Source organism: Hemiscyllium ocellatum, chromosome 14, assembly GCF_020745735.1.
Source record: "Hemiscyllium ocellatum isolate sHemOce1 chromosome 14, sHemOce1.pat.X.cur, whole genome shotgun sequence".
Taxonomy (NCBI): Eukaryota; Metazoa; Chordata; class Chondrichthyes; order Orectolobiformes; family Hemiscylliidae; genus Hemiscyllium; species Hemiscyllium ocellatum.
Genome location: NC_083414.1, coordinates 41,311,086 through 41,337,505, shown reverse-complemented (window position 1 = coordinate 41,337,505; position 26,420 = coordinate 41,311,086). Strand labels below are relative to the sequence as shown.

The window sequence follows — 26,420 nt, the reverse complement described above, 5'->3', positions numbered from 1 at the left end:
TGGTGGATGATCCTTATCACCAAAACTCAATCTTGAAAATGTAAAGATTGTGTCTTACTCTTTCACTCTACTTTTGATTGTGGACTGAACTGGGAAAAGGATTTTTTTTAACAACAATGGACTGAGGAAGGAATTTCTGTGTTTTAAAAAGACTAAGTTACATTTTTCACAGTAGCTGTGCAAACATTGGCCAAGTGTAAATAGACAGGGTGAAACCAAGGCATGTGTACAAAGTGAGATTTGGCAGCAAAAAGTAGCTGATAGGTTTGTGCGATTGTGATGAGTCATGGATGCTAATAGGTAATAACTCTCAGATTGATCGTTGGGTAGCTGAACAGCTTATGGGTGTGAAAGATACGGGGAGAAGGTGCTAGACCTTTGGAAGGGCAGGTGGTTTGTCTTTCTCTCTCCAATGAAAGAGAGAGTTAGAGAAAATGTGATGATACAATGGCTTTAAGAAGTGCAATTCATCCTTTTTTCAATGCAGAAAGCTTGAAACAGAGGTGCTAAGCCATCTGCTCAAATTCAATAAACAACTTGTAAGGCCTTGGGATTTTTAAAAATTGAAACAGGACTTTTATTTTTGTCTTTCTGTATTTGTTGGGGTCTTGAAGCTGAATGTGGAAGCTCTTACTCCTCTCTTTGCTAAAAGCTGGGGCTCTCTTCCCACTGCTAGAATTGTATATGAGACAATCCATTTTACTGAATTTGCTTTTGTCAAGAGTGTGTTACTATACTGGAACAGTTAATTAGTAGTAGGTAATTTATCTATTATTTTGTTCAGCATTAGAATAGAGTTACAGTTAAGCCAATTCTTTTCATTTCTTTTGTGCGTATTTTAACTGTAGTATAAAAATAAAGTGTGTTTTGCTTAATGTCGAGTAGTTTGATCAATTGAGTTACATTTGGAGTGTAACACCTTACACTTTACTTTAAAATAAGAAATGTTGGAATCTAGGCGTCCTTCTCTTTTTTTTTGAGGAGATTTGATCTGTTCCATAACAGAAAGGCAGCAGCTATTTGCTCCCATCAGTTGATGTAAGGTATTGTTTAAACTAATAAGTCAGAGAATTTATTATTTGTGAACCAGTCAATCTGTGCATCCTGTGAAGAAGTGAAAGAACTTGAAGGAAAAGGTCAGAGAACAAAAATATTTGGGAAACAAAAATGTCACCCATCAGTCCTTGAGGACCAATGCTGTTGAGCTGTTTACCTAATTGTTTTTGTCCCTCCAGCCAAAACACCAAAGATTTTAAAAATCTGTTTGTGTGTGTGTGTGTATGTGTAGGGCGATGCCAGAGCTTTACCTAGTAGAGTTATATGTCAACACTTCATTGCTGTTTCCCAATGGTGAGAATCTGTTTATTTGTAATAAGTAGTAGGGCTTGTTAAGTGCAGAAACCCAGTCTGTGTTATCTGTATTCACAGCCGGTCTGGCAGCATCCATGGAGAGGAAGCAGATGACTCTACTTCACTGGACCGAAACATTAACTCTGCTCCATCTTCACAAATTTTGCCAGACTTGCTGAGTGTTTCCCGCAATTTTTGTTTTTGTTCCTGATTTCCAATATTTGCAATTCTTTGTTTATTTTTACTATCTGTAAACTATGTCTATCAGACAGGTAAATTGAGGACTTTGTGTACTTCAGTTTTTTTTAGCCCTTGAGATGACTTTAGGAATAGTGGGGCTTGATTTTCAGCTGTTACCCCAGTGAGGCATAACAAAGAGAGACAGCGAAGTGAAAAACTTGATCAACTAAGAGCATCTGTGTATGTAGGCATCCTGCTTGCTTCCAAAGTAACTACAGGGTCAACAGTCATTGGTTATTGACCAGACACACAATGATGGAGTGAAATTCCTTGCGATTAATATGCAACTTGGTTTGTAGCTGGTTTGTGAGGCTCTTGTTGGCATATATTTACAGGCACGCTCTCATACGTTGTACCTTGTGTTATCCAGTGAAAACACCTTTGACTCTGTCTGCATGATTATCTGGGATCAATGTGATAATCAATGTACTGGCAGGGTTGGCCCTATGGAAGAAGCCATTGGTCACCAAGCCTGAGTGCAATGACATATCATGGATTTGAAGTAGCTACATTTCTCCAAAAAGCCCCTGGCATAAATGTCAATACTGACGACAACTGCAACAATTAAAGGAGGACATTAAGAAACTTGCAGAATGGACAAACAACTTACAAACAAAGCTTACTGCAGATTATAATGATGAGGAGATGTAGGAGCTCCATTATTATGTGGAATGTACAAATCCAGTAATGAAGTGAAATGTAAAGGAACAAAGAAATCCGTGAGCACAAATCCTTTAATTTTGAAAGATAAGGCCACAGGTGGCAGAGACATAAAAAAAGAAAAACCAAGCAGTATGTTTTAATTCATGAGGGATAGCTTTGGTAAACTTGCATCAGACTTACGTATTGTGTGCAGTTCTGCTTGCTGTACTATAAGGAGAATGTCAAAGAATCAGAGGAAATGTAAAGAAGACTTGTAAGGTGTATTCCAGAATCGTGTAAGCAAACATAATCTTGAAATGGTCGACAGGTTGGCCCACTTCACTTTGAAAGTGATAGGTTTTCAACAATTCTAAAAGACTTGAATAGAGTGGATAGAAATTATATATTTCCTCTTGGTAATAGATTTTTATTGTCTATTTTTTCTCAGACTGTCAATCCTGTACTCGTCTATCAACTTTCCTTTCTATATCCTTTGTGTCAGAAATCTGCTTCCAATGGGAACCTGACTGTATGTTAGAATTTCTGAAAGTGAACCCTTAATAGAAAAGAAGATGGGTTTCCTGTCCAATGGAAGTAATTAGATTAGTAATGGAGGCAGGTTCCAACAGTAGCAGTGTCTGCAGCAGCTGTTTGTCATAAGGGAGAGAATTTGTGACAAAGCTTGCCCTTGCACCACGTGGAGAGGAGATGGCACAACAGAGCTAGAGCCTGGCAAACATGATGGAGAGGATGGAAGTCTTCATGTACGTGGCAGGAGGAGGCTATCACATGAGAGGGGTACTTTTCTTTCTGCCTGACAGTATTGCAGGGCACTACCTGACTGTACCAGGCACAAAACACAATCACCCAACACCACAATATCTAATCAAATCTGATGCTATGTATTGTCCATCATCAGTAAAGAAGGCATCTGTCATCTGGGATGTGCGCTAGTTATAGCCAATTATATGATGCCACAGAGGTCTGCGTTTTAGGCACAAATATCTGTAACCATTTTTCTAAAGAGATTCTGTCTCCTTTGTCATTTTTTGTCAGTCACTTACTGGCAACTTCTTGTTTGCCAGTAGATACCATGAGGAGGGTAGTGTCTCCTTCACCTTTATGGCTTTCGTTTGTTTCATTTGGCTTCCCAACACTCAGTACTCTGCCATTCCTTTACCCATTGGTGCAATTCACCTTGAATGGCCTTTATTTCTAAGGTTGCAGAGTCTGTTGTCTGCTGTAGCCTTCTTGGGGCTCAGGGGAACTCTAAATAGCCACGTCCATCTCCCCGAATACCATGTGATGCCAAGAAGGTGATGGTCCTGAAGATTCTTAATTCTGATTCTTCTCATGACCTCAATTTTAAATTTAATTATAGAGGGATAAACCCATTAATCTTTTAAAAAAACTTCCCTTTTAAAACTTTTTCTGCCTCCTTGCCATACCCTCACCTCTACGCTGCCAGTCTGACACCAGACAGCTAGTGAAGTTGCCTTGACGAAAATTTTAAAAAAACCAGTGAAGATGAGTACTTAGTGAGTATACAATGATTACAAGGTATTACTAGGAATGGGCAAGATCCTTCTGCCAGCCTTGAGAAAATATGCAAGGCAGGACATAGATTAGGAAAGTAAAGAACTTTTTTCCTAAATGCACATTATTTTTTTCTCAGAATATAATTATGTTTTATGATTTGGTGTACATAATATCCTTTGGTAAGCTTACAAATGCACATTATTTTTTCACAAAATATAATTTTGTTTTATGATCTGGTGTATATAATATCCTTCGGCCCGACTTACTACTGAGGAGTTTAACTGAGAATATTTTGCTGGTAGCAACTTTATTTCTAATACCAAATGCAGGCACTTTTACTACAAGTAGTAAACTCTGCATATATGTGGCAGGTACTCATGTGATTCAGCCTACGTTGTCTATCTCAGATGCTGCAGGCAAGGATTCCCTGAGGCATGGTACATTGGTGAAACTGAGCAAAGGCTGCGGCAACGGATGAATGGGCACTGCACAACAATCAACAGACAGGAGTGTTCCCTCCCATTTGGGAACACTTTAGTGGTCCAGGACTTTCGACCTCAGACCTTCGGGTGACCATCCACCAAGGCGGGCTTCAGGACTGGCAGCAGCGAAAAATGACCGAGCAGAGGCTGATAGCTAAGTTCTGTACCCATAGGGAGGGCCTTAACCAGGACCTTGGGTTCATGTCACACTACAGGTGACTACCATTGCACTATACAGACACACACAGACACTCCTACACATACACACACAGGCACTCACACACACTCCTACACCCACACTCACACATGCATCCTCTCACAGACTTAGACCACTTTACACTCACACGCACACATATACACTCTCTCTCACAGACACTTACAACCCTCCGCCCCAGACACACACACACAGACACACTCCTACAGACATACACATTCCCACACTCACACATGCATCCTCTCACAGACTTAGATACTTTACACTCACACACACATATACACTCTCTCTCAGAGACACTAACTACCCCCCACCCCTGACACACACACACTGTTACAGACACATACACTCTAACACTCACACACGCATGCTCTCACAGACTTAGACACTTTACACTCACACACATACATATATGCACTCTCTCTCACACTCACAACCCTCCACCCCAGACAGACAGACCGACAGACACACACGTACACATACACATATACGTTTGTGGGGTGAATTTGTACTTTGCTCAAAAACTGCATGAATCCATGTTAGACTCTGTTAATTCACTTTTTAGATTAGAATCAGTCTAAACGTTATGGCACAGACAGGGAACACAGGGGGCTAACACCTTCAACATCTTAACATCTTATCTGGGCTGACACCAATTGTTACAGTTAACCTGAGGATGAAACTTTTAAAAAAAGTTTTGTGATTTACATATGAAAGATGTGAAACTATCATAGTATTCTAACAGATGAGAGACTTAACAAACAATCAAGGTATTTTTCAATGTATAATTTCAGTTACATCACACTGTAAACTTTTGCTATAAATTCTGTGTTTTACAATAGTGTCCTCCACGCCCACCTGATGAAGGAGTGGCGCTCCAAAAGCTCGTGCTTCCAATTAAACCTGTTGGACTATAACCTGGTGTTGTGTGATTTTTAACTCTGCAGAATACATGTATCCCAGCCAGTTCTGCTCTAACCTGATGTCTCTATTTTGTATCAACTATACTTCAGAAAATTTCAGAAATTATGTGAAAAAGGAAATTAATTTTATTCAAGTATTTTCAAAATGAATTTGTTTTACTTATTGTATCACAAATACCTCACTCAATTTTTAAATTTATTTTCATGCATTCCAACAAACCATCCAACCCTTGGTTAACTCAGTAAACTACATTTTCATCAGAATCAACATTACATTAAATTTATTTTATTATTGTAATCAAATATAAATTATAACAGTTTCAGGAGATTAATACATTTCAAGCTGACCTAATTGATCTTGTTGGCCCATAGCCCTGTTGTGTTTATTTTGAGTCATTCAGTATTTGTGTCACAGACTGTCGCACAACATACGTCACTCTCTGATCAACTTTAATATTAAGTGCTTTCCTGGAGAGATTGGCAGAATGCCAGGAGACTCAGAAATAGTTTCACATTCTCCATTTACATGCAGATTAGCCACGGGGGAAGGAGTGGAGAGAGTGATGTATTGCATGCAGGTTATGAAATCAGCAGTGTGTGCAACAAAAGCTCTCCACAAGAAGGCAGTCTCCATTCATCAGACTTTGAGCAGATGGCTGCAATTTCTGTAACACCATTTCTGAATCTACATAATCACCCTGTGAAGCTGAAAGCTGTAGCTGAATTGTGTGAGAATATTAAATGATCAGATACATATAGCAGGGGTCGCTTATTGGAAGTGAATCTATAAATTAGTAAATTGTCCTAAACACAAATTTGTAGTGAAGTTATTTGTGAAATATAACATTGCCTAATGTTAGCATGGAGTAGAGGATAAGGTAATAAATTTGAAAGAATCAACCAGTCCTTTAGTTCATCTTACACCAAAAAATTACAACCTTTAATATAAAAGACTTACAGTAAAATGAACTGCTTAATTTCCAAACACATGACCAATACCATTTAGCAGGACAAGGGCTGCAGACATAGGAACATTACTACCTCTAAATTTCCCTCCAAGCCATCTTGACTTGGAAATATATCACTGTTCCTGTGGCATCACCGGGTCAAAATTCTGGAACTCTCTCCCTAATGGAACTGTATGTCTACTGGACTGCAGCCACTCAAGAAAGCAACTCACCATCACCTTCTTAATGGGCAATAAATGTTGGTTCAGCCAGCAATGCCCACATACCATGAATGAATTAAAAGAAAGAAAAATAACGATAACTTAGCATAAGGTAAAGAACCATAAAAATGGTTATATCACACCACATTAAACATCCAAAACTAACATTGAAGGGTTAAGTGACTGTACTACAAAGACAGATATATAAATTGACCATATTGATCATAAGAACTTGTCAAAGCTTTACCTCAGCATGTCTTTAGGAATTAAAGGGATTGTTAATTTAACTTGTAAAGCTGAAAGGAACTTATTCATTAAGAGATGGAGACAGTCTGAATTTAATTCATTAATCTATTAACTAATATACTAATGAAGTGATCAGACCACATGTGTTTGTTCAAATAAAATGGACTGTCTTGACTATTGAACAAATATGGCCAGATTGTTTGCAATAGTTACAAATCAACATGGAAATACACCGCTGAAGCTAAACGCCAACATGGAAAGTAATGATCAGGCCCTAGGTCAATGCCAACATCTTCAAGACCATAAGAAATAGGGACAGGAGTAGGCTACAGTCTGCCCCGCCATGCAATGCAATTATGTCTGATCCCATATCCTCATTTCCACTTTCCTGCCATTTCCCCATTGCCTTACTGATCAAAAATCTATATATCTCAGACTTAGATATACACAAGTACTCTGTCCCCATAGCTCTCTGTAGCACATTTATCTTAATTTCATTGTATCTTTATTTAAGTTAAACACAATTGTTTCTGACCCAAGTTTCTGATTCTTGAACTGAATATTAAATTCTATCATGTTACGATCACTACTTCTATAGGATAGAACATAGAACATAGAACATAGAAGGATACAGCGCAGTACAGGCCCTTCGGCCCTCGATGTTGCGCCGACCGAATCCTACCTAACCTATACTAGCCCAATAACTTCCAAATGCCTATCCAATGCCCGCTTAAATGACCATAAAGAAGGAGAGTCCACCACTGATACGGGCAGGGCATTCCATGAACTCACAACCCGCTGTGTGAAGAATCTACCCCTAACATCTGTCCTATACCTACCACCCCTTAATTTAAAGCTATGTCCCCTAGTAACACCTGACTCCATTAGCGGTAAAAGGTTCTTAGTATCTACCCTATCTAAACCCCTAATCATCTTATACACTTCTATCAGATCTCCCCTAAACCTTCTCTTCTCCAATGAGAACAGCCCCAAGTGCCTCAGCCTTTCCTCATAAGATTTTCCTACCATTCCAGGCAACATCCTGGTAAACCTCCTCTGCACTCGTTCTAAAGCTTCCACATCCTTCCTATAGTATGGCGACCAAAACTGCACACAATACTCCAGATGAGGCCTCACCAGAGTCTTATACAACTGCAACATGACCTCAGGACTCCAGAACTCAATTCCTCTGCCAATAAAGCCCAGTACACCATATGCCTTCCTCACAGCACTATTTACCTGGGTGGCAACTTTCAGAGATCTGTGTACATGGACACCAAGATCCCTCTGCTCATCCACACTACCAAGTAGCCTACCATTAGCCCAGTAATCCATCATCTTGTTATTCCTACCAAAGTGAACGACTTCGCACTTAGCTACATTGAATTCCATTTGCCACATTTCCGCCCAGCTCTGCAACTTATCTATATCCCGCTGTAACCTACCACTTCCTTCCTCACTATCCACAACTCCACCGACTTTTGTGTCATCCGCAAACTTGCTTACCCAGCTTTCAAGTCCTTCCTCTAGATCATTTATAAAGATAACAAAAAGCAATGGTCCCAAAACAGATCCTTGTGGTACACCGCTAGTAACTGCGCTCCAAGATGAACATAATCCATCAACTACTACCCTCTGTCTCCTTCCAGCCAGCCAATTCCTAATCCAAACCTCTAATGTATCCTCAATGCCATACCTCCGAAGTTTTAGCATTAGCCTACCATGGGGAACCTTATCGAACGCCTTACTAAAATCCATATACACAACATCTACTGCTTTACCCTCATCCACTTCCTTAGTCACCTTCTCAAAGAACTCAATAAGGTTTGTGAGGCATGACCTGCCCTTCACAAAACCATGCTGGCTATCCCTGATCACGTTATTCCTACCCAGATGTTCATAAATCTTATCCCTTACCATTCTCTCTAAGACTTTGCCCACCACTGAAGTCAGACTCACTGGCCTATAGTTACTAGGGCTATCCCTACTCCCTTTCTTGAACAATGGGACCACATTCGCTATCCTCCAGTCCTCTGGTACTATTCCCGTTGACAACGACGACATAAAAATCCAGGCCAATGGCTCTGCTATCTCCTCCCTAGCTTCCCATAGGATCCTGGGGTAAATGCCATCAGGCCCAGGAGACTTATCTATATTCATCCTTTCCAATATTCCCAAAACCTCTTCCCTGCATATTTCCAGGGCATCCATTCTAATTATTTGTGATTCCATATTCACATCAGCAACAGTGTCCTGTTCCTGAGTGAATACTGATGAAAAGTACTGATTTAATGTCTCTCCAATCTCCTCCGCCTCCACACACAACTTCCCACTACTATCCTTGACTGGACCGATACCTACCCTAGTCATCCTTTTATTCTTGACATACCTATAGAAAGCCTTTGGGTTTTCCCTAATCCTACCAGCTAAAGACTTTTCATGTCCCCTTCTCGCTTCTCTTAGCTCCCTCTTTAGCTCCTTCCTGGCTACCTTATAACTCTCAATCGCCCCTACTGAACCTTCACGCCTCATCTTTACATATGCCGCCTTCTTCCCTTTCATAAGGGACTCCAATTCCTTACTAAACCACGGCTGCCTCACAAGGCCCTTTACACCATGCCTGACTGGTACATACCTATCGAGGACACGCAGTAGCTGCTCCTTGAACAATCCCCACATCTCATTAGTGTTCTTCTCTTGAAGCCTGTTTTTCCAATCCACACATCCTAAGTCATGCCTCACAGCATCATAATTTCCCTGCCCCCAGCTATAGCTCTTGCCCTGCGGTGCACGATTATCCCTCTCCATCACTAAAGTAAAAGTCACCGAGTTGTGGTCACTGTCCCCGAAGTGCTCACCTACCTCCAAGTCTAACACCTGGCCTGGTTCATTACCTAGAACCAAATCCAATATAGCCTCCCCTCTTGTTGGCCTGTCGACATATTGTGTCAGGAAACCATCCTGCACACATTGTACAAACACCGACCCATCTAATGAACTCGAGCTATAGCTCTCCCAGTCAATATCTGGGAAGTTAAAGTCCCCCATAACAACCACCCTGCTAACTTCACTCTTTTCCTGAATCATCCTCGCAATATTATCCTCTACTTCTCTAGGACTATTAGGAGGCCTGTAGAAAACACCTAACAGGGTGACCTCACCTTTCCTATTTCTAACCTCAGCCCAAACTACCTCAGATGGCAAGTCCTCTTCCATCGTCCATTCCACTGCTGTGATACTGTCTTTGACAAGTAATGCCACGCCTCCCCCTTTTTTACCCCCATGTCTGATCCTACTAAAACATTTGAACCCTGGAACGTGCAACAGCCATTCTTGTCCCTGTTCTACCCACGTCTCTGTAATGGCCACAACATCGAAGTCCCAGGTACCAACCCACGCTGCAAGTTCACCTACCTTATTCCTTATACTTCTGAATCTTTTACTCTGAAGTTATTTATTCAACTTTATTTATTAAACCTGCTTCATTACCCATTACTAGATCCATGGTTGGCTCCATGACATATTGCTCTAGGAAGCTAACTCTAATGCACTCTAATTTAGCAACTGTATATATCAAAATTTTAATGCAGTAAAAAATATTTCCTCCAACCTATAAGATACCTACCAAAGTCAGAAATTTCCCTCATCTAAACACCTTGAGATGTTAATGACTAAACATTGTACAAAATGAGGATGGACAAGAAGTTGTAGCAAGATCAGGCCAATCAGCATCTTGAATATACTCTGCAATTCAATTAGATCATGGCTAATCTTCTATATCAGTGACGTTTTCCCATATCCCTTAATGTTGCAAAATTTATTGATCTCTGCCTTGAATATACTCAACGATTGACTCTTCACAGAATTCCAGAGAATTTCAAAGACTTTCACCCTCTGAGTAAAGAAATTCATTCATTCAGGCAGTCCTCAGGTCTCAGACCAGAATATATGTGGCATTGCTAGTGCTGTAAAAATGTGGCGAAATTCATCAACTTCTTTGTGTTGGATCCTGTCAAATGGAACAGATATTTCCAATGTGTTATGCTTTGAAACAAACAAGTGGAGTGTACATGTGGCTTCACCAAGGGCCTGATGAGGGCTTTGCATGAAATGTCGATTTTCCTGCTCCTCGGATGCTGTCTGACCTGCCGTGCTTTTCCAGCACCACTCTAATCTTCACTAGGTTAATGATGAGGGTGCCATTGACTATAGATGTATTGATTTGTGGACACAAGCCCCAACTGTACAAGCTCAATATCCACTTGGTGTGCAATCATTGCCAACACATCCTACAGGTTAACGAACATTAGTCGCTCCTTATAATTCTTCCTGAACATCTCTCGCACCTCCTGCCCACTCCTCCCTTTCCTGGTTCCCCCTGCCCCCTCCACCAAAATCTCTCAACCATCTACCCACCCACCATTTCTCCTTTCTCCTTCCTCTCTCCATCTCATCTCTTTCTCCCTCCTAGTTTTTCCCCCAGCACCCCTCTCACTCATTCCACCTAGCCTTTCCCAACCTCTCTTTTCCCATATGGCATTCTTCCCCCGCCTATTCCCCAATCCCGCTGTATGACCATCTCTTTCTCATTCCCCACACCTTCCTCTTCCACTCCAGCTCATTCCCTTCCTCTTTCCCTCATCGCCCCTTCCATTTACCTTCTGAACCCGTCTTGTTTTGCTCCATTCTTTCCTCTCTGCCCTCCCACCAGTGTCCTGTTCACTCTTATCTGTCTCATGCTCCCCTCCTGCATCCTCCCACTTCTCATCCTCCCATAGTTCTCTCTCTCTCTGTCCCCTTTTCTCCCCTTTCCCTCCCTTCTTTCCCCCCTCCTGTCCTGTTTTCCACACTCTCTCTCTGTCCCCTCTCACCACCCCATATCCCCCTTCCCTCGTCTTTCCTTTCTCTGTCATTCCATGCCCTTCTCCCCACCCCTCACTTCTGTCATTGAGTTATAAGGGTCTACAGCACAAAAAAGGCTTTTTGGCCCATCAAGTTTATGCCAGTCAAAGACAAACATCTAACAATTCTAATCACATTTTCCGGTTCTTGACCCATAGCCTTGTATGCTTTGGCATTTCAAGTCTCCCATGATAAATGCACTACCTTTTTTGCATACTTTCATTATCTGCTAATAGACTCTGTCCTATCATATAGCTATTAGGGTGCCTATTGACCACTCCTTATCAATGTCTTCTTCCCCTTGTTAAATCTTACCCCCATCTGTATCGATGTTGTAGATGAATTTTAATAAAAGCAAGGTTATCCATTTTTGGACTGTAAAAGGATAAACATTTTTTAGAAGGCATAAATTTAACTACTTGCCAGACCAATGAGATTTAGGGGTTCAGGTGCATAGATCTTTAAAATGCCACAAACAGGTGCAGAAAATAGTCAAGAAAACTAATGGGATGCTCGCCTTCATATTTAAAGGGCTGGATTATGGTGATGCAGACTTTATGCTGCAGCTATACAAAATCCTTGGTAAACCCCATTAGAATACAGTGAGCCGATCTGGGTACCATACCTTAGGAAGGATGAGTTGGACCTGGAGGGAGTTCAGTGCACGTTTGCAAGGATGAAATCTGTACTTCAGGAGTTCAAATTATGAGGACAAATTAGGCCTTTAGCTTCTAGAAGTGTAAAGTTAAAATGTGATCCAATTGAGGTCTTCACGATAATAACATGGAAAGATAGAATAGAGAAAGACAAACTATTTCCACTGATTGAAGTTTTGAGAACCAGGGGGCATAGTCTAAGAATTAATACCAGGCCATTCAGGAGAGACGTTAGATATGAAGAGTAATGGAGTTTGGAACTGTCTTCATCAAATGATGGTTGATGTCAATTCAATTGTTAAATTTAAATCTTGAGATAAACAATTTTTTTTATCAAACAAGAGTATCAAAGGATATGGGCCCTAGGCAGGCATGTGGAGTTAGGCTTTGATCTTATTGAATGGCAGAGCAGGTTCAAGGGCCTGACTGGTTTACCCCTGTCCCTAGTCTATATTTTCCAATTCAAGATAATTTCTTGCGATTGTAATTATTCTATTGTTTATTAAAAATAGCAACCACTATTTCCTTTCTGTTCGTTTAAAATAAAAATCACAAACCCTTGAATATTTAGCTCCCTGCATTGACTTCCTGAAACCATGTTTGGGTAAGGCCAACAAGATAATACCCATTAATTGCTATTTATACCATTAATTCATTTATTTTGCTTGAGTACTATAAAGAGCTATTAATTTTTGAAATGGCTTCCAACATGGATCTGCACTGATTTACCAAGTGGGGAAGGATGGTAGATTGTAATTAGCAGCTCGTGTTGGACAGATCCAGGGATAGTGATCAAGAATCTGGGATATTGGCTATGATTTGATGAGCATAACCATCAATAGCTTTTGATTAGTCTGTGGGACAAGGCATTTTGGCACAAACTATCACTTGTTGGTGAGGGAGAATTTTGTTTGGTTGTACCTTTTGGTTTCTGCTGTTATACCCTCTTCCTCATCACCAATCCCCCTCCCTCTGTCATTCCACCCTCCTCATCTGTCTTCTTTTGCCTTCTGTCATTAACCCCACCCTCTGTTATTCGCCCCTCCCTGTCATTAGCCCCTCTCCTCACCCCTTTTCCATCTCCTCTGTCCTCATTCTATTATCAACTCCTCCCTCTGTCATTCTCCATTGCCCCTTCCCCACCGTCATTCCCCTTTCTCCTCCCTCTCTGTCATCCTTCTCGATAAATTTACCTGGATGAGTATGCTACTACTATTACACACTTCATCAGCAAGTGTGGTGAGGACTGAGAGCCAAAGAAGTCAATCTGAATGTTCTCCAACCAGAAACAATAGTTGAACCAGGGAGCCATTGCCTATTGAAGTCCAAGTGTGTGGTGTTCAAATCAAAAAACCCTGTCAGGAAATCCTTACACAACCTCCGTAAGACCATTAGAGATACCAAGAGACAATATCAGACTAAGCTAAAGATCTAAACTAACCACACAGACATCTTTTACACCTAAAACACTGACTTCTCCACCTCCTGACACTGCCTGGCTTACTGTATTCTTCCAGTCTCCTGTTTACTCACCATTTGTGGCAAGGCCTACATGACACAATAGGCTGCAAAGTGAAGCAGAATAGAATAATGGACAAAACTACATCCCTCCTTAATGCACTCAATGCATTTTATGCTTGTTTCAAACTAAAGGTCAGTGAAATGGTGTCACCTGCCCCAAAAGCCTCAGACACAACTGTTCCATCAGACACTGCTGCAGACATCAGCTCAGCCTTCTTGAGAGCAAACCCATGAAAAACAACTGGCCCAGATGGAGTCTCCGGCCAAGCACTCAGATCCTGCGTGTATGAGCTGGTGGGAGCTGGCATCTTTAACCTCTCCTTACGATAATCTGAAGTCCCCACCTGTTTCAAGAAGGCCACCATCATCCCAGTACCAAAGAAAATTCATGCAGTGTCCTCAATGCCGCAATGGTTTATTCATCGTTTCCAGGTTGGGGAACATTCAAACTGACCTCTTTCGCATGTAGTCCTCACACACTTTCTAATGAACCCTGGAATAGTAGTGGCATACTCATCCACCATAACTCTACCAAACTAATCTTCAAACTCAGAGACCTAGGTCTCTGCGCTGCCCTCTGCAACTGGATCCTCAACTTCCTGACCATTAGACTGCAATCAGTGAGAATAGACAACAGCACCTCCTCCGCAACAATCCACAAGGTTGCGTACTCAGTCCCTTATTATCCTCGCTGTACACTCATGACTGTGTGGCCAAATTCCATCCTAACACCATCTACAAGTTTGCTGATGACACTATCATTGTAGGCTGGATCTTAAACAATGACCAGACAGAATAAAGGAAAGAGATAGTGGTGGCGTAAAGTTGAAGATCTGGACTCCCAGTGGAGTCTCTTTGTTCCATGATCGGTCAATAAACACTCGCAATTGGTCTGGTTTTTAAGACTTCACTCTTTATTTTTCATACACATGGGCACAGAACATCCAGAAACACAGAGTTTATACACTTCCGTGTTCCTCAGAGGAGCTGTGCACATGGCTTAAAACAAAGACATTTTTATACTTTTCTTAAAGAAGGGTAGAGGCCATGATCACATAGTACATTCAACAATTACCAATCAATACACAATATTGCTTTATTTGACTATTAATTGGTCCAATGATATTTCTTGGAACCAACTTTATTTTCCAACACTCAGGCCACCCTTATCTCACTGACCATAGAAAACATTTTACCTGGATGCAACATGGCTTGGTACAGCAACTGCTGTGCCCAGGACTGGAAAAAGTACAGAGATGTGAACACTGCCCAGTCCAGCGTGCAAGCCAACCTTCCAACCATTGAGTCCACCTACACTGCTCCCTGCCTTGGAAAGCAAACATGATCAAACACATTTCCAACCCTAGTTATAACGTCTTCCAACCTCTTCTTTTGGGCAGAAGAATCAAAACCTTAAACACATGTACCAACAGGTTCGTCAACAAGCTCTTTCCTGCTGTTATTAGACTTCTCTCAAATTTCAAATTTATTGTTTGCACCTCCTCTGCAGCTGTAACATTGCTCTTTTCTATAACTAGTATGCAGTTTTTATGGTACAATCTGCCTGTACTGCATATGACAGTAATAAATGAAATAAAATAATTCTCCTCACTCTTCTCTCCCCCATCCCTCCCCTTTCTCTTCCCTCCCTCTTTACATCTCCTCACCATCAGACTCCTCCTCTGAGTCCCTTTCACACCACACTCTGACTCCACCCATGACCTCTGGATCCAACTCTTGACCCTCTGACACCACCCTCTGACTCCACCCCGATTCATCTGATTCCACCCCGCCCCCCGACACTGACTCCACCCCCGTACCCGCCTCCCCGGATCCTCTGACTCCACCCCCTGATCCTCTGACTCCACCCCCTGATCCTCTGACTCCACCCCCTGATCCTCTGACTCCACCCCAAACCCCCGACACTGACTCCTCCCCCTGACGCTCTGACCCCTCCACCCCGCCCCCACTGACACTGACTCCACCTCCGTACCCTCCGGCCCGGATCCTCTGACTCCACCCCCTGATCCTCTGACTCCACCCCAAACCCCCGACACTGACTCCTCCCCCTGACGCTCTGACTCCTCCCCCTGTTCCTCTCCTTCCCGCCCAACCCACCCCCTGACACTGACTCCTCCCCTGACGCTCTGACCCCTCCACCCCGCCCCCACTGACACTGACTCCACCTCCGTACCCTCCGGCCCGGATCCTCTGACTCCACCCCCTGAGACTGGCCCCTCCCCCGGTGCCCGGTTGATGTTTGCCCGGCCTGGAGCCGCCATGTCGGTCACTGACGGTACGGTTTTGATTCTTTTCTAGTTTCCCGCTGTCGGGGCCTGAGGCCTGGCCTCCGGACACAGGCCCAGGTACTGGGTTAGGTTGGGTTGGCAGGCGGGAATTCTCATTGTTGAATCGGCTCGTCTGCTGCGGCCGGCTGGCCGGGCTCGGCTCCGTCCCCAGTTGTAGTTTGTGCCGACGGGAGTCCGGGGCCTCTGCCGGTCGGTGGGGCTTGCTCGGTAACTATGGGGAAGCGGCTTGGATTGTGTTCCTGTTAACTGGCTCCTTATATAATGGAGCTTTAAAGGGACACAGTGGCTGACTGTGGTGGGAGTGGAGCGGGGACCCTGTCAGAGCACAAGGCCTTAGTCAGTGAGAATGGAGAAGCGCAGTGTGTGGTCGGTGGGCCCTTCACTCTTCTGTTTTGGACCCATTCCTGACGCCCGCACTTTCTAGATAAACATTTACTGTCAATAGGGAGAGAAGGATTTGTTCTATTACATATGCGAAGGGCAGAGTTGATGTGGTCTACCAGCTCTAGTTTTTTTTGACCCATTCCCAATTTCTGGTAGTGTTGAGGGAAATTCTGCCCTCCATCGCTCCCAAATTGTTTCACCTCTCAAATGTCCAATTTTAATTACTCCTCGATTGAACACAGTGCCCTAAACTGTTGCTAGGCCCGTGGTTATGAAAGTTCCTCCTTGAACCTGTCCACACTCCTTTAAGGTGTGCCTCAAAGCCTACCTCTTTGTCCAAGCTTTTGGATATCTGCCCAGTTAACTCTTTGTGACTTGGTGTTTAAAAGCAACACTTTAATACATTAAGTATTTTCCATAAATGCAAGTTATGTCTTTGCAGCTTAATCTTTCATCCTGTGTTCATAATTTCTGACACCACTCCATTGAGCTAGATAGAGAAGTATAGCTCACTGAGCCTTACTCCTCAGGTTCTTAAAGGCCTAATTTATCTCATTTGTCCTCATAACTTGAACACCTGAAGTCCAGGTTTCATCCTTGTAAAGTCCAGGGCCAAAGCATCCTTCCTAGGGTTGATAAAGATAAACTATTTCTACTGTTTGGGAGGAGTCTAGAACCAGGGGACATGTTTTGGGAATTGGGACCAGACCTTAACGAGAAATGTTAGGTGACATTTTTAAAAACAAAGGATGATAGATGTTTGGAACTCTCTTCTACAAATGGTAGTGGATAGTGGATCAGTTAGTTTTAAATGTGGGACAGATTAATTTTTGTTAAGCAGAAGTATTAAGGGATATAGGCCATAGGCAGGCATATGGAATTAGGTCACAAATCAGCCACGATCTCACTAAATAGTTGAACAGGGTCAAGGCTAAATGTTCCTATGTCCTGAGTTAACATTTTATAGAATCCCTGCGGTGTGGAAATGGGCTATTTGGCCCATCGAGTCCATTAAAGAGCATCCCACCAGACACGTCCCTACCCTATTCCTGTAGATTGCATTTCCCATTGAGAATGTGTATAGGGTATAAGCAGACAGGGAAGAAGAGTTAAGTTCTGAGTTTCGTGAAACAAGAGGTTCAACTGAGCATGACTCAAATCAGGTAAGAACTTAGAGTTAACAGTGGGGTGCTGGAGGCAAAGGTAATGGGTTAACAAGGTGAAAAAGCAGTCATTATGTAGAGCCATTTAACAATATTGGAAGCATTTAGTATGCAAGGTTAGCTAACAAGGGGAAAAGTATCCATGAATCCGGTTAACAAGGTTAAGAACATTCATTGTATAATAGTGAAGGGCTTGGTCTCTGCTATTGATACTTGTTTGTAGTGGTCACCGAAATGATATGTATATCACCTTATCTGGATGCTCTTCCTGTAAAATGACTATATAGTTCACTGAGAAACTGCTGTTCGAGAGAAGACTATGAACTCATGTCTCTGCATATGGGCAATCGTTTTCTCTCTCTCTCTCTCCCCCCCTCCAGGGTCTAGAATACAGACGGAGGAGGTAAAACTATATTGTGTCTCTGAGCATTTTGCTTCAACTGAGGGGGGAACGGGACGACACCACCCCAAGCCCCTACCCTATAACCTTGCATTTCCCATGTCTAACCTATACATCCTTGGACACTATGGACATTTAGCATGGTCAATCCACCTAACCTGCATGTCTTTGGATTGTGGGAGGAAACCAGAGCACCTGGAGGGAATCTAGGCAGCTACGGGGCGAATGCACAAACACTACACACTGCCGACCCAGTATGGAATGAAACCCAGGAGCCTGGCACTGTGAGGTAGCAGTGCTCACCACTGAGCTGCCATGTTGTCGCACTGGAATGAAAAGATTTGTACATTTTTTCCTTGGCTATAGAAAAAATGGATTTGCAACACCTTCTCTGTTATCAAATTGGTGCTGTACTGTCAAGCAACTTAGCTGAGTTAATATATTGTATACAGTCATCTTGGCTTTAATTTGCATGTATGTAAGTGCCAATTCTGCCCATATACTGAACTACTTTGTTTAAAAATCGTCCCAAATAGCATTTTTGTCCAAAATACTTCTAAGCTAACTATGTTTGCTCTGAAATGAATGAATTTTGTTTAAAATTTTTTGTGATATAGTAAGTTGCAGTTGAGCTGACTCTTGCTTTTGAAAGTCTTATTAGCGTATTTTAATCTGTGTGCCAGGATCATGCAGTTGTGAAAAACAACAAAGCAGACTTCTGTACGAGTGGTTAATTTCATGAATGATATATTGGGAATGATGAGACCTCATTAGTTTAAAAAAACAAATTCTTACAAATGTTTTGAGTGATGTAAAGTCTTATTACACTGGGGAATCTGAAACCGATGTGATTGGAAAACATGAGTATTATTATCTCAATTATTCCATTTTAGATGAAGTTATACGTAAGCGGCTTCTAATTGATGGAGATGGCGCTGGAGATGATCGACGTATTAATCTACTACTAAAAAGCTTCATTAAATGGTGTAATTCAGGATCTCAAGAGGAGGGGTATGTGATTAGTTTCACTTGAGATGAGCATCTCTAATAATCATCTCTTAGTAAAAGGGCTACATATGGAAAGGTTACATTATAATAGACAATTTGTAGAAGTTTATGCTTGTAGAGTGTGAGATCACAAGTATTATAGGCAGTTAACTATATTTGTTCAATTTAAATGCTAAATCGTTTTGTATATTTTTATTGGTAAAAATTATTTTCATAATCTTTGCAGTATTTAAGGTATATTTGTCCACACTCATACAAATGATAATTCATCTAGTATTTTGAGAGTACGAACATCATATTTTTCTGAAAAGGACTATCTCCTTGTATTGATCTAATTGGTTGTCACAAACAAATTTATTTTAGGAAAGGGCATAAGTGGAGTATTTCAGTGTTCTGCTGGTGAATACTTTATTTTCTATTATTTATGCAGACAACTATTGCCACTTCAGTACCACGTAATTTAAACAAATTTGAATTTATCAGCACTTTCTATTTTCATTGTCCATTTCAGTACTGCTATCATTAATTTCCAGTATTGAATCAGATGATATTCCCTCCCATCCGTGCATTAAATTGTCTATCTGCCTTTATGATCATTATGAACCTATTGTGCTGGGTGACAAATTCTTCATTTGTTAACACTTCCTGACTGTAGACTAGCTAATAATATCCAATGTTTCTTTGAGCTGTCTGATTTTATGAAGAGCTTGTCTGTGCATCCAAACAACAAAGAAAGGAAAGAATCAGCTGGTGCATGTCTATACTAATGTTGTTTAAAGGCAAAATTGCCATAGTCCTACCAGAACTGTAGGGCTGCTGTCTTTAGAGAGAAATGACTGGTGGTCACTTAAACTGAGTGTCCCCACACTGCAGGTGAGGGGAATGGTTGAGAAGGAAGGACCTTTATTGTAACCTCAGTTGGTATGGGAATTAAACCTGTGTTGTGGGCCTGTCTCTAATAGTGTGGCACAACTACTGTGTGTTCTGACAAAGATTAGTTGACTGTATAATTTCCTGGAAAAGGCTAGAAAAAAGTTATAGACCAATGAAGGGAAAAAAAGGATGGGGTATTCTTCTGACGCCTAAAGTCCATCAAAGAAGTTCTTAAAAAAAAAGCCCAGCAGTTAGTGGGGAAATGCTCCCCAATACCCGCAGCTCTTCCTTAAATGGTTGCAATGAATGCGCAACTTGTTATATTAATCACTGACAAATGAGTACCTTGTCATGTTGGATGTTTATTTAGTTGATGCACAAGTTCCCTGATTCTCCCCAGTGTTCTTAAGTAGACTATCCAAGAACAGAAGCAGCAAGTGCTTGAAATACTTAGCGAGTGAGAGAGAAACAGAGTTAACATTTTAGATTGGTGCCCTATCTTCAGAACTGGTAAATATTAGCAATGTAGTTGGTTATTTTTAGAGGTAGGGAGGGGAGGAAAAGAACCTAAGGGAAGGCTTGTGGTCGACCAAAAAGAAGGACTGATTAAATGATAAAAGAGGTGATGTAAGTGATGCCAGCATTCATGTGCATATTGATTCAACAAAGAAAGAAATTGCAAATTAATAAAGGTCAAAGATTTCAGAAATAATTTGCATGAATTAGTGTGTCCAATAGGTCAGCCTCTACTTGAGGTTTTTTCAGCTGGTTGTGCACACAAGTTCCTTCCACAGGAACTCAAGCAGTTAATTTACAGAAAAAGATGTAAGCTGGGACTTGGTTTACCTTGCAGATAAAGACAGTTTTATTTCCCTCAAGTCAGACTTTTGAGAGATGTTGAGATCAGAGGCAGGTGCTAGCCAAGCCTGGAATTACTATACCTTTACAAGCAAAAGTCATAGCTGGATGATTGGTGGTTCAAACAAACTGATATTTTCAGTAACAGGACTGGGCTTTTGGTTGAGATACTCTGCTATTGAGCTGGTTTTGATGTTCCCGTGTCAGAACCCTTTTTTTTGTCAAACCAAGTCAAGCAATATTGGGTTTCAGTTGTCTGTTGTAGAGCTAGACATCTTAACTTCCAGACCTTTGTGTTAGCCTGCCTGGAATGTCCATGCAGCACAAGGAGCGTCACATTCCAGGAGGTGATGAATTTGTTTTTGTCCTGGTAATTGTTGGAAATTTCTGGAAGGAGCCAATTTGCTCAACCTTTGTTTGTTAGTAGCTGTTTTAAAACCTGGCATGAGTCCATTATAAAATAAGGCTTTTTTTAAAAATAAAGGATCTCTCTCACTTCCTGCCCCCGTGCATTGCACAATGCTTATCCACTGATTTAAAATTACCAAGTGATTTTATTACATTTTGTTAGATATGATTTCCTTTCGTTTATGCTTAGATTTATTGACTTGCTTCACTAAACTCCTAAATTCTCTGTAGATTTTAATCTTATCCAGTAGCAATTTTAAGGATGATCATTCTAAACTTTTTTTTTAATTAAGATTATTTTTGTCTTCACATCCTTTTTTGAAATGAGGTTTGCGATAATTTTTCTCTCATTTTGCTACTACTGTAAATTCTCCTAGTACAGGTCAAAGTATCGTACTGAAACTTGTTTTAAACATTTACGTACTTCACCTGGAACAGATCATTAAGAATAATCTTGAAACATTAAACACAACGTTAGTCATTGCTATTTGACAATGTTGTTAACAAATACTGAACAGAAATGTGTATTTCATGAACTTAGATATGAAACATAGCAATTTTATGAACATATGATTTAGGAACAGGGATAGGCCATTTGACCTATTGAAATGCTCTGCCATTTGATCAGATTGCGACTGGTCTGATTTTCCCATCTATGCCGATACCTTTAGATTCCTTAATTAGTTAAAAATACAAACATTAATAATCCTGCCTCCACTGCTCTCTTGGCAAGAGAATATCACAGATGCATGAACTTCTGAGAGAGGAAGAAAAGTTTTTACTTGTCTGTCTTAAATAGAAGAACCCTTATTTTTCAATTATGTCTCTTAATTCCAGTTTTCTCCCAGATGGTGAAGCATCCCTTTATTATTCACCCTGTTAAACGCTCTCTCTATCTAATTATATCATTTTTTCATTCTGCTTAAAAGCCAAATCTGTCCAACCTTGCCTTGGAAGTAGCTGCCTCATCCTAGGAATCAGTTGAATGAATCTTCTTTTAATTTATTATGCAGTTATGTTCTTCCTTAAATAAGTAGACCAAAACTGAATGCAGTACTCTAGATGGGGTCTCAGCAATTACCTATACAACTGTAGCAAAGAATCCCTTTATTCTAAAATTCTATCCCCTGTGCAGTAAACAGCGTTATTTGGAGATAGTTGTGGAATTAGTGTTGATTTTGGTTGGGGAGGGGGGGGCTGTGAAAAATAAACATAATTGTAACTTTTTATACTTGGCTGTAGTTTTGATGTTGACTTGTTTTGCTACTTTTCTCTTTTGAACTATTTTCTGCTGGCTCCTTGACTTGAGATATCCTTTAATGAATTGCTCAAGTGGGCACCATTATAGCCTCCAACTAACTTTGTACTGATCAAGCCTTGGATTTCTGTTGGTTCAGCTATTCATAAAATAACCATACTGTGAAATAAAAAGTTTAGCTTTGGGTTTTGACCTTCTATTTGAAGTGAAATATAAAATTGTGCTTCTGGAATTTCCAGTGACGGTCATAATCTGCGACTCATGACAGCACTTTGTTCAGTGGCTGTTCTTATGGACCATGCCAGACCCCTCAACACATTTCAAGAAAGTAGCCTGGACCCTAACTTTGCTAGTTATTTTAAGCAGGAATAAAGTGGATAGTCCAGGAGTGATGCAGCTGGCCCAACCACTTAGTTTTAAACAAAACAGAATTTATTGCAAGATTACCAAATGAAACACAAACAAAAGAGAACAGAAAAAGCATAACTTAACCTATCCAAAAACCCAACAGATTATCCCAACTTAATGATGTTGTTCTAATACTTACTACAAGCCCCATAAATGCCCCTTTGCAGAAAAAAGGGAAAATCTAGCAGGAGAAATGTTAGAGAGAGGAAGGATCAGCATTGACCTTCCTTCGGTCCAGCTGCTTCACAACTGACTGCTTGCTAAATACCAAACCAAAACAAAGACAAAAGCTGAACTAGGAGAACTGGCCACTCCCCTTTCATTGTGCAAGTTTTTTAAGTTAAAAGCTTCTTCAATTAGATCAATCGCAGATATTTCGGAACCTGCATCTCTCTGACCTGAAAGAAAAACAAGGATAACAAAGGCTTTTTAAAGGAGCAGCACATCTCACTAGGAAGCATGAAAATTGACTGTTGTGTTTTAATACGTTATACTATTTTCTAGGTATAGCCAACACCAGCGCATGCTTGGTACCTTGGGGCAGTGTGAGTTCTCTATGGGAAAAACTTTGCTTGTGTATGATATGAATCTGCGGGAAATGCTGAATTATGAGAAAATATCAAAAGACATAGGTAAGAAAAATCTTAATAGTGGTACTGTGAGATTGGTATATTTGTAATGGTAAACATGTGGCACTGATTAGTTTTTTTATAGGATGACTGTTCAGAAATGCATGTTGTACTTTTGATCTGCCTGTATGTTTACTGTGTAATACAAACATCATTTGCTTACATCAAGAGTAATATGGAAGGTAATGAACCCCTCAGGACTATTGGATGTCTTATTTCTGCAGTGCTCTACTACACAATTTTTAAAGTTAGACAAAACTAGATTAAAGTTCAAAGCACGAAACAGAATTATCATGCTTGAGAAGGTTAGAGAGTGAAGGTCATCTTATTGAAATTTAATAAGAGGATGTAGTTTACATTTGAGGCATTGAGGGAGTAGGAGCAAGTGTAGTTCAGGAGAAGCAGGAGGATGTTGGGTATTGAAATTTGCTGCAGAATTAAATAATGGCACAAGAGCTTTGAATGTGTTTATTACTGGAATGGAAGACTGATGTGGAAAGTATTCCCTTTGGAATGACAAAGAAACAAATGAGAGTTTTACCAGTAGTTGGACTGAAACAGGATCAGAATTGATGGATATCACAGGAGTGGAAAAATGAACAGTTGTTGAGACTGAGGATATAAGATTAGAAGCTTGGCTCAACGGTCAACATAGTGAAGTGGCTGAAAAATGTATGGTTCAATTTGAGGCAATGGTCAGGGAAGGAGATGAAACCCTTGTGCCAGGCATTGGAAGCAATGACTATTGCTGCTATGTAACTGAGGGAAAAAGCAGCTGATCCAAGGCTAAATGTTAGATACTTGTGGGTTTCGTGTGTGTGTGTGTGTGTGTGTGTGTGTGTGTGTGTGTGAAAGCTGATGTCATGTTTAGATAATGCCATCATAGGTAAGTAAAAGTGAATGAGGTGACATAATGATGGGAGAGGAAGAGAGGCCACTGGCAAAAATGTTCCAGTTATAATTGGATAGGTAATAAAAAAGCAGCCCATCAATCACGGAAGTGGCATTTGGTGAAGATGGTGTGTCTGACCATGTAATAAGCAACAGAGACATTACAGGAACATAATGCACCATTTTCATACTCGCATAAAGCAATTTGAGCCTTTGGTTAGCATCATTTGAATTCTGCAGAAGAATTTGAATGATGTATTTGAATGTGGAACATAGGGTTTTACTGAAAACAGCTATCTTCTTGTAACTCTCAAAGATCTTAGAGATGCTGGCCATAGTAAATTGTGCAGAAGATTGTTAATAGCCCTTGAAATGTATCCAGTACAATCTACCACATTTTGGAGTGGAGAGCTGAACGCATTATGGAGGGCAGGTGAAGGAAGAAAGACAAAATTTTATTTAATGGTTAGTTTGGTTTTTTGAAAATTTATGTTGGACGTTTCAGGGTACTTGGCCATAATTGTACTAATCAATGCTGACCATTATTATTGTACTGTTAAAACATTTTCTTTGAATATTTTAGCATGCGTGCTTCCACATTTGGATTGTTAGTGAAAGCTCAAACCTGTGCCAAATACTTCTTTAAAAAGTACCTTACTAACAAATACGGCTTGTCAGTACATTAGAATTAGAGTATCCATTTACTTTTTACTACAGCCTTGAGTACAGTGGAACATTTAGGATGAGAACCTTTGGAATGCAAGAGAATTTATGAAAATTAATTCTATTTTATGTTCGTGTTTATGAAGAAAATTGTTGTTTTCAGAAAGTAACATTGCAGCTGCACATGACAAGATCTCAGAATGCAAAAAACAGATTCTACAAGCAAAACGAATTCGGAAAAATCGTCAAGGTAATATTTGTGCAATTTTTGTTTGTCTACAATTCACATAATTTGTCTTCTTGAACTAGGAAGTTTGATCCAAGAAATCAGCACAGGCACCAGGAAAATCTATATTAAGATTTCTGTACAGAGTTGAAGGAATATAGAAGCAAGAGCAGGCCATTCAACCATCCCATCCCCTTTCTTAAAAAAAAGTGTGTTATTCCCATGGCCCTTAATGTCATTTGTAACTAGAAATGTATCCATCTTTTGTCATAGTCATAGAGCCATACAGTACAAGCAGATCCTGTGGTCCAACCAGTCCCTGCTGACCATAATCCCAAACTAAACTGGTCCCACCAGTATGTGCTTGGCCCATATCCCTCCAAACATTTCTTATTCATGTATTTAGCTCATGTCTTTTAAATGTTGTAATTGTATCCACATCTGCCACTTCCTCTGAAAGTTCATTCCATACACAAACCTCTCTCTGTGTAAGAAAATTGCCCCTCATGTCATTTTAAAATCTTTCTGCTTTCTCTTAAAACAAAATGCCCCTAGTCTTGAAATCCCAGACCCTAAGGAAAAGACACCAGCTATTCATCTTATCTATACCTTTCATTATTTTATAAACATCTGTAAGGTCATCCCTCAACTCTCTACACGCCAGTGGGAAATTTCCAGCCTCTCCTTATAAACTCAAACCCTCCGTTTCTGGCAATATCCTGGTAATTCTCTTTTGAACTCTATCCTTCCTGTAACAGTCAGACCAGAACGGGGGACAGTACTCTAGAAGAGGCTTCTGCAACACCCTGTACATCCTCAATGTAACGTCCCAACTCCTATATTCAAAAGATCTGAGCAATGAAGGCAGACATGCCAAACACCACCTTAACTACCCTATCTTTATGTGATTCAAGCTTCAGAGTCATGTACCTGAAACCCTTGGTCTCTCTGTTCTACAATGCTACCCAAGGCTTTACTTTTAATTGTATAAGTCTTGTCTTGAAATTATTCAAAGACTGATCTTCCTCAGCTGTTTGGGATGGAGCATTCCAAAGATTT

General features: G+C 40.7%; 1 protein-coding gene across 1 annotated transcript in view; it reads left to right on the top strand.

The window, feature by feature from the left end:
- The first annotated feature begins 16,084 nt into the window (after positions 1–16,084).
- thoc7 (THO complex 7) overlaps positions 16,085–26,420 on the top strand; it is a 29,992-nt gene continuing 19,656 nt past the window's right edge. Inside the window, exons 1-4 of the mRNA XM_060835196.1 lie at positions 16,085–16,179; positions 19,033–19,150; positions 23,457–23,584; positions 25,299–25,385. Coding sequence (XP_060691179.1) covers positions 16,140–16,179; positions 19,033–19,150; positions 23,457–23,584; positions 25,299–25,385 — 373 coding nt within the window. The 5' untranslated portion in view covers positions 16,085–16,139. The remainder of the gene's footprint in view (positions 16,180–19,032; positions 19,151–23,456; positions 23,585–25,298; positions 25,386–26,420) is intronic.